Source organism: Taudactylus pleione, unplaced genomic scaffold (genome assembly GCF_031769625.1).
Source record: "Taudactylus pleione unplaced genomic scaffold, aTauple2 ptg000055l, whole genome shotgun sequence".
In the NCBI taxonomy this organism is placed as follows: Eukaryota; Metazoa; Chordata; class Amphibia; order Anura; family Myobatrachidae; genus Taudactylus; species Taudactylus pleione.
In genome coordinates, this window is record NW_028284457.1 from 5,394,168 (window position 1) to 5,409,817 (window position 15,650).

The following is a 15,650-nucleotide window of genomic DNA, read 5'->3' on the forward strand; positions in this document are numbered from 1 at the left end:
GTCCCCCTCGCCAGCGTGCAATTTTTTTTTACCTAAGGTGGCATGGCCATGCCTCCCGCGATTAGGCCACACACCCTTTTACCCGGGCCCGGCAGCTCTTGGCGGGCCTGGCTGTTGCATGTAGCCCACAAATACCGGACAGCTTTATTTTTACACTGCAATTTAGATTTGAGTTTAGTCACACCCCTCTCACATCTAATCTCTGCACATTTTAAGTCTGCCCCACCTGCAGTGCAGCATGGTTTTACCAAAGTGCAAAGTTACTTGATCTTTTTAGCTTTGCTCCCAACTCAGAATCAGCTGAATGAGCTGAGCATCTTACCCATTGTAGTTTAATATACGAGTTTGCCTCTCCCATTTTGTCTAAATAAATAAATATGCACAAGTCTCTGAAGATCTACAAACATGTCTTTTCCTTAAAATACAGATCTGTACCTTGTTTGAGTCAAAGAAAGTTGTGAATGAAAAGATGATGAATGAATTGCAGAGGTCAGTTCTGCAGAAATGCCCTCATTCACGTGTCTGACCAAAGGAAAAAGCCAAAATCAGACCACAAAAAAAAAAAACAACTAAATAATAAACATGACAAAATGGTAAAAATTATTTAGGCGATTGTAGTAAGCAGTAGATGTAGAACACACATGGAATGGATATATTGCATGTAATTTACATTAAGAGAGAATTATTTATAGCTACAAAGTACCGTATACAGTAGAAGGCAGCATGAAATACAGCAAAATGACCTTTGTGTATTATAATTCTCTACTATATTTTGTAGACTTGTGGTAGATGGCAAATTACTACAAATGTTTATGTAACTGCTACTTTTAATAAAAAAAATAGAAATAGAAATAGAAAAAAGATCAAGCAAAAAAAAGAATGTAAAAGTCTAGATAAAAGTACCTGCTAAGTGCGTACATAGTTGCAGAAGGCTCCACAGCACATGTTGATGCAGCCTCTTGAGGAGCAGGAGGTTCACAAGTCTGGGTAGCAATGCTGCATTTTTGCCCAAGACCAATATTGGAGTCTGTTTCATTACTCACAAGAGTCTTCAAACAGGTATTTTCCAGAGCGGGATTAGGTACTATCATTTTGGACCTTCAGTTCCCAAACATCAGTTAACATTATTGAAACAAAAATGTAAATTTTTACAATACGATATGGCAACCTTTATCACTGCACCAGATTGAGGATTCCAATCATCCACATATTGCTGTTACTAGCTGTGAAGTTAGTGTCAGAAGCTGACAATTCTGTGCAAAAGACTTTTGTTTTCGGGGCAAGTAGCAATCCTATGAAAAGGTGATGCATCAAATGTTTATTTTATTTCTAAAACAAATTACTTTGGCAGATTATAGGGAGCAGCATGGTAAACACCTTTTCTCCCATGGTTTGTTTCTTCAGACTGCTAATACAGATAGATAATTCTGCAGTGTACTACCATGGCAGCCTATGCCACATGACTTCGTTAGTATGCCACTCTGGGCCTGATTCAGAGATGTACGCCAATGCCATTGCTCCTGCAATCCTGCACGCAGCTGCTTTGTGAAAATATGCAAATGTCACAAACACTGAAGGTGGTATTGAGGCGCCTACCTGTGGCTTTGCCAATCTCAAATATCTTCGTACAAAGATGCGGCATCAGTTGCAGATCCTTCGATAACCAGATTTGTGAGTAGCTCTGTGGCAGCTCAGAGTGGCTACGTGTACAAAGACGCTGCAGCCACATTCACTGCAAACGGGATCAGAGATGTAGAGTGTGACACGCCCCGAAAATGGCCACGACATGCTGCCACTCCCCATTACCTCCCACAAACTGTCCCCGACAATCACACTGTGAGTAAATAGTCGCTGCAAGCAACTACAGGTTTAGCTTAACCCTGTGCGACTCAAACGTATAAGGGGATTTTATAAATCAGGTCCTATGTTTTCACTGTTCCATTCTCTCCTTTCTTATTACTGCCTCTCCCATCACAGGACATGCACAGGTAGTGCTTAGTTTGTAGATATATATAAAAAAAAAAAGTGTACTCAAAGTATGACATTTGCTATGAGGACATACATAAAAATCGGACTATATTTATGACTAGGAGACCAACAGAAGAACCAGAATTCTGTTCCAGCACAATTTAAGTACTGATTTCACGTGAAAATAGCACTTATCAGTCAGTGGTGTTGCAAAATCAGCAAAAAGTCAAATGCAAAGGATTAAAAAGTGGAAGAAATATACAAATGTAACTTTCAATTTACAGAAAAATCACCTGGTTGTTGGCATGGTAAACTGCAGTTAGCACTAATTTTGTCAAATCACTCCTTAACACATGACTTGGAGAACAGTTATGTACACAGTTGCAGGATGTCAGAATGCTTTGTTCCACGCAGCAAGTACAGTGAGAATTAGGTTGCTGGAGTGGTGAGAGGGGGAAGCAGTCGGGAAGCCGACAGACAGCTTCCCGACTGTCTAATCCCGGCAGGGTTAAATGACAGGCATCGAAATCCCGATGCCTGTCATTTTACCTACGCCGGGAGCCCGACATCCCAATCGAAGGTAGGCCGGGCACAGACAGCCACGCAGGGGGGAGGGTTAGGCACCCCCCCCCTAGGAGGGTAAGGTTTAGGCTAGGAGAAGGGGGGGATAGGCACTCCCGGGGGGAGTACTGGTGTTATGGAAAGGTAAGACTAAGGTAGAATATAGTTAAAGGCTAATTCAGTTTTACCTTTTTTTTTTTAATTGGGGTTGAATACACATAGTAAATTCTACTTGCAGGAGGAATTGGCCGTCACAAACCCTGGGTTGGATTTTGTCAAACAATGCTAACTACTAGACCGTTGTAGACAGGCCAAAACGATCCTGAAGATGGGCGATACCGTAGACACTGCCCAATAGTTGTTTAGTTTCAAATGATTCATTTGATTCCAAAAGGTCTCCTCTCCCTGAGGTCTGTACATACTGCAAGATACCAAAACTGTGTGCAGCGCACATTATTTCTGGAGCCGATCCACCTGGTTTTTGTCTGACTGTCGGGGCCCTGGTACACTGAGCCTAATTAAATTGTGAAACCAAGGCCAATATTTATGCAGTTGAGTGATCTGTTGACTGCTCATGCATCATGAACGTACTGCGTATGTGCCAAGGTACCTCTGCAATGCCACTCGCATTGAAAATTTAATCTCAAAGTGATTGACATTCGTGTTCCAGCGCGTGTATCTACCTACATTTGCGATCTCATACACAGAAAATATGGTGCCAGTGTCTCAGTTCCCATTGCAATTCTGCACATTCGGGGGGTTAAGCTGGGGTACACACTTGTCCTATTTTATCCAATCCAACTTCAGACCAATTGGTTTGTCAAACATTGGTAGAGTATGTACGCTCACAGGATCTCTGGCTTCATACAATCTTGGTCTTCTGGTCTTTTACACCTGCTCAAAAATCAGGAGACCAGATATCCAGACCAATTTAGAAGGGTGTATACTCCTGAGCCAGGTTTGCTCCAATTATTGTCCCAATTCATCCCAGGGAGTGGAAGCCGGTCTGCCAGAGGTGGGAAAAGTGTGTATGGTGATTCAATCCTTTCATCGGACTGTTTCAGTAGATGCAGAATGGAGGTCTGCTGAAAAAATGGACAAGTGTGTATGTATAGATTGGATGTAGAATCTGCGACCATGTCTCCATAAAGGATTGTATAATAAACAGTCTGATCTGGGGTCTGATCTCTTGAGGATTGGAAAAGTGTGTACCCAGCTTTACTCAGATGGTTGGTTATCGAAGGATCTGCGTCGCCGGTGCATATTTGTATGCAGTTGCTTGGTTCTTCGAAGTCGCCGGTTGGAGTCTCAATACATTTCCAGGCAGCTACAGCATTAGCATATTTTTACATTATGGTCCACATCTGAATAAGGACCACACTACACAATTATTGGCCCTGTCAGATATAATCATGGCGGACCAAGACTGTGTACCCAGCTTTAGTTTGAATAGACCTGCTACAGCAGAAGGAAGAAACTACTACTTAGGACTGACTGCTGGACTTGCGACTCCAAAGAATTTTATCTTACTTAATTCCACACATTTCTATTTAATATTTAATTTCACTCAAAACTATTTTTTCTTGTTTTATATGAAATTAGCTGTACACTTCTAGATTGTGACTAATTACAATATTAACACTGATATTTTTGCTCTAATATCATTAGTGTCAGATCTTTAAATTAAGGGGGGGGGGGGGGGAGAGAGAGAGAGAGAGAGAGAGAGAGAGAGAGAGAGAGAGGGAGAGGGGGAGGGGGAGGGAGAGGGGGGAGGGGGGAGGGGGAGGGGGAGGGGGGAGGGGGAGGGGGGAGGGGGGAGGGGGGAGGGGGAGGGGGAGGGAGAGGGAGAGGGAGAGGGAGAGGGGAGAGGGAGAGGGAGAGGGAGAGGGAGAGGGAGAGGGAGAGGGGAGAGAGAGAGAGAGAGAGAGAGAGAGAGATCTAACCTAGAGAAAACTGATGCAGTCTTAGATATTGTAGCCACTTGGCTGCTGACATTAAGAGTCTGTATGATAGCAGGAGGGAACGGTGCACATTTTGGCAAGGATTCCAAAGGATTGTTGAACAAAGCCTTTCTAAAAGGAAAGAGAGTAGAAAATAGAGAATGAAATGCAGAGCAAGATAACAGAATAAAAAAAGGTTCAAAAAGTTCTGTGCTAAAGAAAACAGAAGTAGTGACAACTCTGTACAATTCATTTCAAATAGTCCTGTCCCATCCTTCATGAAACCACCCATTTTTAGAAGGAAACCGAGAGCCCTAAAACTTATACACAACTATGGGCCGTACTCAATTAGGTGCGAAAAGCCGTTTTCTGCGAAAAAGGTTTTACGAGTGACGTAATTTTGCCATGCGAAAAGTTTCCTCCGTATTCAATTCCGGACACTTTTCGCAGGTGCGGAAACTCAATGCATTGGAACCTGCGAAAAAGTTTTGCCTATGAATAGGTGTCGAAAAAAAGTGCAGAATTGGGGTTTTGGGGTGCAAATCTCGGAAAAACACCCTGCACCCTTGGGACTGTCCCCTAAAATACTTTAGATCACCCCAAAAAAGTCCTTTATTTTGGGGGCAAAAAAGACCAAAGTTGGGGGACAAACTTAAAAACTAGTAAAATAGACTCAAGGGGTGTCCCCAAGTATGCCCCAGGCGTTTTAAAGTTTGCAGGTGCTTGCGGCAGGTGGATTTTTTATGATTTTTAAAAGTTCACCAACTTAAAAATATGCTAGCACCCATTTTCATGTACCCCAATTTTGCTGGGACTACTTATTTTGACAAATCTCAGGTGCACAACTCCAAAGTTGTGCAGTCCAGAAATCTTTCCCATATACTCCATTTAATGTGCTTTATTGCACTTCTGAGGGAAATGAGACGCCCTCATTCTGGACTAGCACCCTACCTTATTGGTTTAAAAGCATGGAGTATGGTAATGTATATGCACACTGTATTAGGCACAATTCTAGGTAAGTCCTAAAAGTTATATACTGTAGTGCAACTTTGGATCATTTTTGGAGCGTGGCTCCCCCTGGATTGCGTTGGCCGATTTGTCTCAGGGCACTGCATTATAACACATTTTCCATTATAACACATTTTAACCCTTCACTATGTGTTTAATATATATGTACTTCACTTTTTTATTTTCATTCTTTATATGCAGCTGCTCCTATCTCTTTACACTGCACTTTTCTTACTATGCTGGTGCCCTGGGGCGGCTTGGCTGGGGCAGTTTTGGGGGGTCATGCGCTCTGGATTTGAACCCTAGTATGTTAGGGACCTACCCGAAAGAGGTTACCTGGATATGATGAGTGGGCCCATAACCTTGGCCATGATTATGCTAAAAACCTCTATTGATTGCAAAATTTTATTGCATTTATATATATTATTAATAATTTGGAGTTGTGCACCTGAGATTTGTCTGTTTCTGTGCCTGCAATTAGTCTCATCAGGTAGCACCTACCATTATATATATATATATATATATATATATATATAGTCAGGTTGTGCAGTCCAGAAATCTTTCCCATATACTACTTATTTTGAACAAAAAAAAACCAAAAAAACTGTACAAATGCTATTCTTCACCACTTCTGCAAAGATGCGAAATAGAAGCTATTGAGAGCATGTAAGTGCCTCAATTGCCTTCAGCGGGGCTATTCGGGGGTATCTACAGTGATTCCCAATGTCAGACCATCTTTTGGAGGGTGTCAGGCTAATTGACACATCTGACAGTACTTTTTGCATATTACAGTTTCACCGGCTCCTGTTTTTGCCGATTTCTAATTGAATACGGTGGAAAGTGGGTATGCGCGTGATACTTTTCCACATTGAAAACCAGCGACGTGGTAGAAAAGTACTGCATGTGAAGAGTACGGTACTTTTCGCCGGGAACTGAATTCGGCCCTATATCTCAACAAGATGCATTACAACTGCCAACCCATATGGGTTCCGGACTGTAGATAGATGCCAGATGTTAGACAGCCAATAGGTCAACAGTAACAAAAGGTCGACGGGGACAAAATGTCAACACACTAAAGGTCGATGTTTAAGAAAGTCGACAGGTAAAAATGGTCGACATGGTCAAAAGGTCGACATGAAAATGGTCAACACAATTTTTTAGATTTTTGTTTTTAGGGTTAGGTTTAGGCACTTACTGGAGGGTTAGTCACTTACCCAGACAGTTAGGTACCAGGAGGGAGGGTTAGGCACTTACCGGAGGGTTAGGCACTAGAAGGGACGGCTAGGGTCAGGCATCTACCCCAACGGTTAGGGTTAGGCACCAGAAGGGCGGGGTTAGGGACCAAGGGGAGGGCTATGGTGAAAATTAGGGCTAAAAAATAATAATTCATGTGTCGACCATTTTCAGGTCGACCTTTAGTCCCTGTCGACCTTTTGACTGTCTAACATCGGATGTCTACCTAGACATTGTATATCTAATTACTGTGTCTCTCTTATACCACACCCACCCATACACCATCTAAATAGTTAGTCTTTACTGAAATTGCTGTAAACCTACGGGATCTTTAGTGTATACACAACTTTTTTATTTATTTTTAGGTGTGGGTAAAGTACAAAACACATTAAATAGACAAGATTAAGTTTGTGCTAAATGCTGAAATTATTAAAAGGTGCAATTATTTTTAAACATAATTACAATAAATTACTTATACTCAAGAGGGAATAAGCTAAAAATTAATAAAAGTATTTCTAACCTTTGATATTTTCTTTTTAAAGTAGGTGACTAAATTTTAATATTGTAATATACTATAAAACAATAAAGAAAAATGTTCTTCAATTGAATTGTAGCTAAAAAGAAAAGGTGACAAACCTACTTGCTGATGTCTTAAACAACTGTTTATGGGATGGACTGCTCTAAAATACTACATTATAAACACAACAAGCTTTACTGGTATTCAAGAACCAACTGCGTCGTTAGAAAAAAAAAAAAAGCAATTCTGTATATAATTAGCAGTCCCTAGATCTAGCTACATCACTTTACCTTATTATGGGCACACACAACTCTAGAATGTAGGTTCTATCAGTCTTATGCCGGGAACACACTTGAGAGACCGGCAATTGTGCAGATGTCCAGGGACACCATGGTCATCGCATGATTACAGATACACACAACGATGTAATGAAGGACGGAATAATCACTCGTTCCGTTCCTCATTAATATGCACAACACCGCATTCAAGCACAGTATACATTATTATAACTTTTCTTGAGTTGTATTTCTTTTGCTACACTGGCCAAAATGCATGACTAGATAAATCACAGCAAACAGTTTACCTGTCATGTGGACTATCTGATGGACAAGAGTCAATAGCTGATTTATCAGGATATGCTTTTATTATTAAATCCGGAAAGATGTCCTCAGCTTCTGCCTTTTCGACAGACGTGGAGTCTGGCCTGCGGTGTTACCATTTTGATAAAGTAGTATATAAAGCCAAAGAGATCACAGAAAGGTTGTTCAACAAAAGGTATCATGTGAAGAGAGTGCAGACTAGTGGCAGAAATTATGTTAAAGGATAACATTTTCTGAAAGCCTTTAACCACCAGTCAGATCTTTTATTAAATAGGTTATTAAGAATACAACATAACTTTGTTTTGCCTATATTACATACCTCCCAACTGTCCCAATTGTGGCAGAAAGATCCCACAGGTGTACACATTTGTCCCAACTTGAGGGAAATATGTGACACTCAGAGTCAGGTGTCTCTGATGAGTGCAGAAATTCAAGGGTATTTTAGGAGAGTGGATGGCATAGGGCAAGCTTTCTCCTTCAGAAACACTACACACATACTCAGGGTGAGGCCAGGTGCAGTGGGGCATGATCATGTCCTGATTTAGGAATTTTAAAGATTGGGAGGTAGGTTTATTATAAAATTAAATTTTCAGTCATTCCAATCATAATACAGTAAGAAAGGTGTACACTGACAACTATAAAATGGAAGCAGTGATTGAAAAAACAGAGTTAGAAAACCGAAGTCTTACGCTCAGCCGGAACTGGATTAGAAGATGGATCATTTATATATTGACAGTACTGGTGTTAAATGTTTATATACAATTTTGTTTACAACACTTTCCCCATTATTACAATTAAAATGTGCAGAGTGAGCAAGGAAGCTATGTTTCCTCAATATCTGATAAGTAGAACACATGCATTAGTAATTATATAAAGCTTGTAAAGACCTCAATGAAGGAGGCATTCTTGATGAAGTTTCACTTGTAGGAAGAACATCCTCTGTTTGGGAACCCACTGAGCACATGGCTGTATTCTCAGGAAACACCTGTCCGTCTGCTTTAATCGGAAGACCTGCAGATACGCTTAAACAGAATTTAGCCCGGTTTGAACTTGTTAGAAAAACTATTTTGGATGGCAGGCAAATTATCACCATATGTAGAACGAAAAAACAGTGACCATTGTGGATAATTCATGAGTGGGCATTGTTACTTGCATGGCTGTAGGTATTAGTTTCACTTCCAGCCTACAGAGGTCAACCAGACCAAAACCAATTAGACATAAATGGTATTTGTGCCTTACTGATGCAACTTCATTTAAAATGATGTGAAGCATTCATGAAGAACTCTTGTACAAAAGTATTCTTTGTATGATGTAGTTATTAGTAAGACTATGACATTCTCATATTATGTCATTATCTTTTTTTTTTTAACTCCTTACAACTGTTTAAATATATTTGGGGTTTTGGGAAGAACAGAAACCTCCCAGTAAGCCAGAAGACCACATTGTTGACAAGCTATCTGTATGTGAATTTACTTTCTGGAAAAGTTTCCAAAAATACTTGATGTTTCCATTTTCTTATGCATAAGCAAGACTGCTCGGCTAGTTATAGAGCTTACATGATGCACATTTACCAGTAAGATTTAATGGCTGGTTCTTGAAACACAACGTACTGTACAACAGTGATAAAATATTATGTACCCATGTAACACTGTATAACTTCTGAGAACCTCTATATATGGGTTGGGTAAGGGAAGCCGGCACTCAGGAACCAGAAGGTCAGAATCCTGATGCCGGCATCCTGACAGGGTTAGTATACAGATACTTGTCGGTCAGTAGCCTAACCCTCCCCCTGTCCCTAGCCACCCTAAACATACCTCTCCCCTCTTAGTACACCCCTCCACGGTGCCTATACCTAACCTACCCCTCCCCGCACCCTAAACATACCTCTCCCCCCTTAGTGCTTAACCCAAACTCTCCCCTTAATACCTAATCCTAAGCCCAGTACTCACTGTCGGGATGCTGGTGCCGGAATTCTGATTGATTTTGGGATTCCGGCACCGGCATCCTGACTGTCAAAACTAGCAGGTTCTGGTTCCGGTTACAGATGACTGTCTATAGTGGGACAGTTGATAAACACGGTATAGCGTTTCTGAAAACTCACTTAGCAAATACTACCTGAATTTTACTAACATGAATTAATGCATTTATCAGAAGTTAAAAACCATTTATCAACCAGTCAGAAACATAAAACAACTCTTTATACTGGTCACAAACCTAGTTGCATTTTACAGCACAAAACGAAAAATAAAAGTAAAGAAAAAAAGTGTAGTTAAAGTCCAAATACATAAGTGCCAACATGAAAATCTCTTCAGTTTACAAAAGGCACAATAACTGCAAGCTCAAATAATTTACACCTGGGGTAAATTTACCAACTGTCGATTTGGTGGGTTTCATTTTTTGCAATTTTCCATGGTCTTTGCAAATCAGATATTTACTAAAAAGGTAAATCCGAAGGGAAATCGCAAAAGAATAAAACCTGACTTTAGACCATCGGAGCAAACATTGATTATTTTAAATAGACACCAATAGGCACCCTGGATTTACTAACAGTCGGACCATAAGCCAGATAGAAGCCGCAAAAACATTGAAATATATATATGTAGTAGTATGATATCCCGCCGGTGCGGACGCCGCTGGTCAGAATACCAACAACGGCATCCCGACAGTCAACAACCCTACACCCATAAGGAAATAAGATAAGACAAACCCTAACCTCCCCCCCTAGTGCCTAAATCTAACCTCCCCCCCTCCCCTCTAATGCCTACTAATATCTAACACTAATCCCCCTTAACACCCGATAATTACCTTCGGGATCCTGGTACTGCGATTTTGGCCATCGGCACGCTGGGATGCTGACTACATCCATATAAAAAAAAAACATATATATATATATACACACACACATATACACATATATATATATATATATATATATATACACATATATATATATATATACACATATATACACACACACACACACACACACACATATATATAGATAGATAGATATACACACACACACTACATACTGTTGGCGGCACTCGAGCATGTATATGGAAAAGACAGAGTTCCCGTATTGCGTCAACATTTCAATTCACAAAGTGAATTTTCATCAGAACAAAGAAGAAATAAAAGTGATTTACCGATATACAGACTGACGGCATACGGCAGCAACGGGGAGCCGCGCGGATGCTGACGGAGTCTGTTCAGAGAGACGGAGTTGGTCTGCACTTCGGGTGTCTTTGGTGTAAGGGTGTATATAGGCAAGTCACTTTTATTTCTTCTTTGTCCTGATGAAAATTCATTTTGTGAATTGAAACGTTGACCCAATACGGGAACTCTGTGTGCTTTTTCCATATATATGCTCGAGTGTCGCCAACTGTATGTATATCTGTTATTTATGAAGGAGGGCACCGACAACAGTTGAAACATCTTTAGCTCAGTGCCGAGTATTTGGACATATATATATATATATATATATATATATATATATATATGTCACACACACACAATCAAAATATTATGTATACATATATACACACACACACACACACACACTCACCTGTGAGGGCGTATTTGGGCAAAGCACTGCACAGAACAGTATGATCTGTGCAGGCTTTGGTATGTTTAAAGTACAAGAAATGGTTAGTGCCACCAGACAGTGGCAGGTTTGCTGGGACTTGATCTATACAGTGCTTTGAATCTACCACAGATTGACGGCGGATTCACGGTTCTATTTGACAGCCGTGTCAAAAGGGGACAATTCGAAGGTGTTTAGACAGAAAAAATACAATGGGTATAACCGGAGCTTTGCAATAGATGCTCAAATATGATGGTTAGTAGATCCTATATTTTTGGCCAGCAATACACCAGCGATTTCCATATAATTTCTGCTCATCGCCTGAGCCGTTCACATCTCTGCATTGACAGCATACATGCCAGATTAATTCCAGGCATAAGTCACATTACCCTACAATTTTACCCATTTGTATTGCTTTCAAATACACATTCACTATTAGGCAGCAATAAAACTGCTAATAAGAAAAAAAGCTGCTAAAAACACATACTTAAAAAAAAAAATGAGAGTGTTATGGTAAAACTTACCTTTGTTAACTCTCTTTCTTCGAAGTCCATAGTGTCCAAAGGGAGAAATTGGGGTGTAGGTGGGACCTGGAGGACTGGTCAACAACAGCAAAGCTTTTCAATCCCAGTATGCTGCGGTCCCTCCCACTATACCCTGCCCACAGCCTGAGGGTACTTCAGTTTTGTTAACAAGCCCAAGGCAGGAGCAGAACAGGAGAGAAGAAAGACTTGTACACTGAAGAATCACACTCTCACACAGAGAAGGAAACAAGTGACCAATAGAATAAACCCATGGAAGCCAGGTGAGTCAGGGCGGGTGCCCTGTGGACTTCGAAGAAAGAGTTAACAAAAAGGTACATTTTACCATAACTAATTTTCTTCTTCAGGGTCCATAGGGCTCCACAGGGAGATCCCAAAGCAGTTCAAGGACGGGAACTCTCCTGCGCTGTTAGGAGAACCCTACGCCCGAAGGAAGCATCCTGAGAGGGAAATGAATCAAAGGCATAAAACCTAAGAAAGGTGTGGACAGAAGACCAGATAGCCGCTTTGCACAGCTGTTCAGCTAAGGTATAACTTCGGGCTGCCCACAAGGGACCCACAGAGCGAGTAGAATAAGCAGAGATGGTTGTAGGCACAGGAAGGCCTGTTTGCGTGTAAGCCTGTGAAATAGTTATACAAATCCATCTGGCCAGAGTCTGTTTGTTAGCTGCCATCCCTTCTTGTGAAATCCACATAGGACAAAGAGGGAGTCCGATTTCCCGATGAAAGTAGTATGGCCCATGTAGATCTTTAGAGCACGGACCACATCCAAAGAGGCCTCACCTGCCGAGAGGTCTGGTGAATTAAAGGCTAGAACCACAATTTCTGTATTCAGGTGGAAGTGAGAAACTACCTTAGGAAGGAAGCCTGGGTGATTTCGAAGAACAGCCCTTATCCTGATGAAATCTCAAAAAGGGGGATCGGCATTAAAGCGCCCCCTAAATCTGATACACTATGGGCAGATGCTATAGCTGGAAGAAACAGTCTTCATAGTGAGCCATTTGATATCCACCGATTCTGGAGGTTCAACTGGGAGGTTCCTGAAGTGCTTTGGGCACCACTGACAAATCTCATGGAGCCACAGGAGGGACAAAGGGAAGTTGTATCCATAGAACACCTTGCATGAAGGTGTGGACATCTGGCATAGAGGCAATCTTGTGTTGAAACCAGATAGACAAAAGCAGAAACTTGCACTTTGAGAGATGCTACGCGGAGGCCTAGATCCAATCCAGACTGAAGAAAGGCAAGAATTCGAGAAACTCTAAAAGAGGGTCATAGTTTCGAGTAGCACACCATTGGAAATATGAATGCCAAATTCTCTGGCAAATCCTAGCTGAGGGCGGTTTACATGCTCTAAGCATGATCTGTTCCACAGAGTTAGAAAAACCCTTAGCTATTAAGAGGGCTAGCCATTAAAGACAGACGGGCTAGGTCCGGATGTAGACAGGGCCCCCGAGACAACATGTCTACTCGTAGAAGAAATTGAAGAGGAACGTCTATGGAGAGAATTAGAAGATCAGAGTACCAATGACGTCTGGGCCAATCCGGAGCTATTAAAAAGGACTGTGCCTCCTTCCTGTCTGAATTTCCGAAGCGCTCGAGGAAGTAGGGATATTGGAGGGAAGAGATATGCCAACTGGAAAGTCCATGTCTTGAAGACCGCATCGGGGTCCTTTGTTCTTGCTCAGTAAACTGGAAGCTTGTTGTTGTTTCTTGAGGCCATGAGATCCACTTCTGGAAGACCCCGTTTGTCCACCAGAAGCTGAAAGACTTCTGGGCGTAGAGACCATTCTCCTGCATGCACGTTGTGACGGCTGAGGAAATCAGCTTCCCAATTGAGAATCCTCAGGATGAACACTGCAGAGATGGCTGGGGGATTGCGTTCGGCCCATGTGAGAATGCGGGACACCTCTGTCATTGCGGATTGACTTAGAGTGCCTCCTTGAGGATTCAGGTAGGCCACAGCCATGGCGTTGTCAGACTGCACTTGTACTGGCCTGTCTTTCAGAATATTCTGAGCCAGAGTGAGAGCTCTGTATATGGCTCGAAGTTACAGGATGTTGATTGGCAACATTGCCTCGATTGGGGAATATTGGCCCTGGAAGGAGTGTTGGCCGGTTACTGTGCCCCACCCTCGGTGGCTTTCATCCATGGTGAGGAGAGCCCAATCCAGGTTCCAAAAGGGACGACCCTGGTTCAAATGGGGAGTCTGTTGCCACCAGGCTAGGGACAGGCGAACCTCCGGGGGGGGGGGATCATTGTCTGGGATATGAGCAGATTAGCTGGAGAGGATCAGGTGTTGCAGGGGCCTGGAGTGAAACTGGGTGAACTCCACCATGTTGAAGGTGGACACCATTGATCCCAAGGCCTGCATTGCAGAATGAACAGACACTCTGCGACTGTGAAGCAGTCTGCGTAGTCTGTACTGTATCACTGAAATCTTGTCTGCCGTCAGGAAGTCTCTGAACTCGAGAGTCCAGGAGGGCTCCCAAATGTACCATCCTTTGAGAGGGAGTCAGGGAAGACTTCTTCCAGTTGATCAGCCAACCATGCATGTGTAGAACAGTTACCTGCAAATGGCGTTGAAGAGTCTGTGGGGAGCTTGTCAACAGCAAAAGATTGTCCAAGGATGGGAGGAGTCTGATCCCTTGACGACGAAGTGAGGCCGCCATGACTGCCATGATCTTGGTAAAAACCTGAGGGGCCGTTGAGAGGCCAAACGGTAGAGCCTGAAATTGGTAATGTTGCTGTAGTATAGCAAACCGGAATATTGTAGATGAGAAGGCACTATAGGCACATGTAGGTCAAGCATCCTGAATGTCCAGGGAAACCATAAAATCTCAAGGCTCCATAGCTAGGATAATAATTCTCTGGAGGCGGAGTCAGAGTGAGAGAGGGCTGCATCTTCCGCCTCCCCAAATGATATGTCAAAATGAGATAACTGAGTGGACTGGGAGGACATCAGAGCCTGTTTAGTGTGTTTGGTAGGTAAAGGCTTTTCCTTGTGTAGCAGTTACTGCCAGGCTGTAGAAGTAGTAGCCAAACTCTGTACTGAGGTAGACAGCTTGTCTACCCATGGGGGAGGCAAAGGATTTGCAGGGAGTACCTGCTGCGACCATCCGACAGCGGGAGCCACTACGGGGAACGCTTTCTTTTCTGACATTTTTGCCAGCATTTGTGAAAAGGCAGCCCAGGGAGGGTTCTAAGGAGAGACACCGGGGCTGAGGGACCAGGGGCTGTTTAGCAATTAGTGCAAAGCCCATCCTGAATTAAGTCCCCTGGGGCCAAACCCGCTGAGCAGGCTTTACAGGACAAGAGAATAGGGATCCTGAGGCTGTTTATTATTCTTTCCTCTGCCCACCCTAGTATAGATACAATAAAGGAAACACGCTGCAGTATGTGAAATATGACCCAATATCATAAGAAAACGCTATATATGGCATACGATAATGTGCAACAGCACAATATATGTATATAAAAGGTAGCACAATATAGTGTGCAACTGCACTGCTGGTAGCCCCCCTGGAATGACAGTGCTTTATAAGGCACAAGTTAGTTGCAAAAGCACTACATCTTACACCAGGGAGCATGCAAGCTTGTTAGTTACGGCACCATGTAGTGTACGAGGTGTCAAGTATGTGATAGCCCTCACAAATGTGAGGTACAATGACCCTCTATACCTTAGTATGACAGGGTACA

General features: G+C 42.4%; 1 protein-coding gene across 2 annotated transcripts in view; it reads right to left on the reverse strand.

Annotated features, from left to right (window-relative positions):
• PDLIM5 (PDZ and LIM domain 5) overlaps nt 1–15,650 on the reverse strand; it is a 221,390-nt gene that overhangs the window by 55,701 nt on the left and 150,039 nt on the right. The window contains exons 8-11 of one of the 2 annotated variants that reach the window (XM_088464427.1): nt 7,811–7,930; nt 4,473–4,601; nt 904–1,098; nt 436–522 (exon numbers count right to left, since the gene is read on the reverse strand). The exons of the other annotated variant lie outside the window; for it this stretch is intronic. Of the exons in view, the coding sequence (XP_088320553.1) occupies nt 436–522; nt 904–1,098; nt 4,473–4,601; nt 7,811–7,930 (531 nt within the window). The remainder of the gene's footprint in view (nt 1–435; nt 523–903; nt 1,099–4,472; nt 4,602–7,810; nt 7,931–15,650) is intronic. 2 annotated transcript variants of the gene reach the window in all.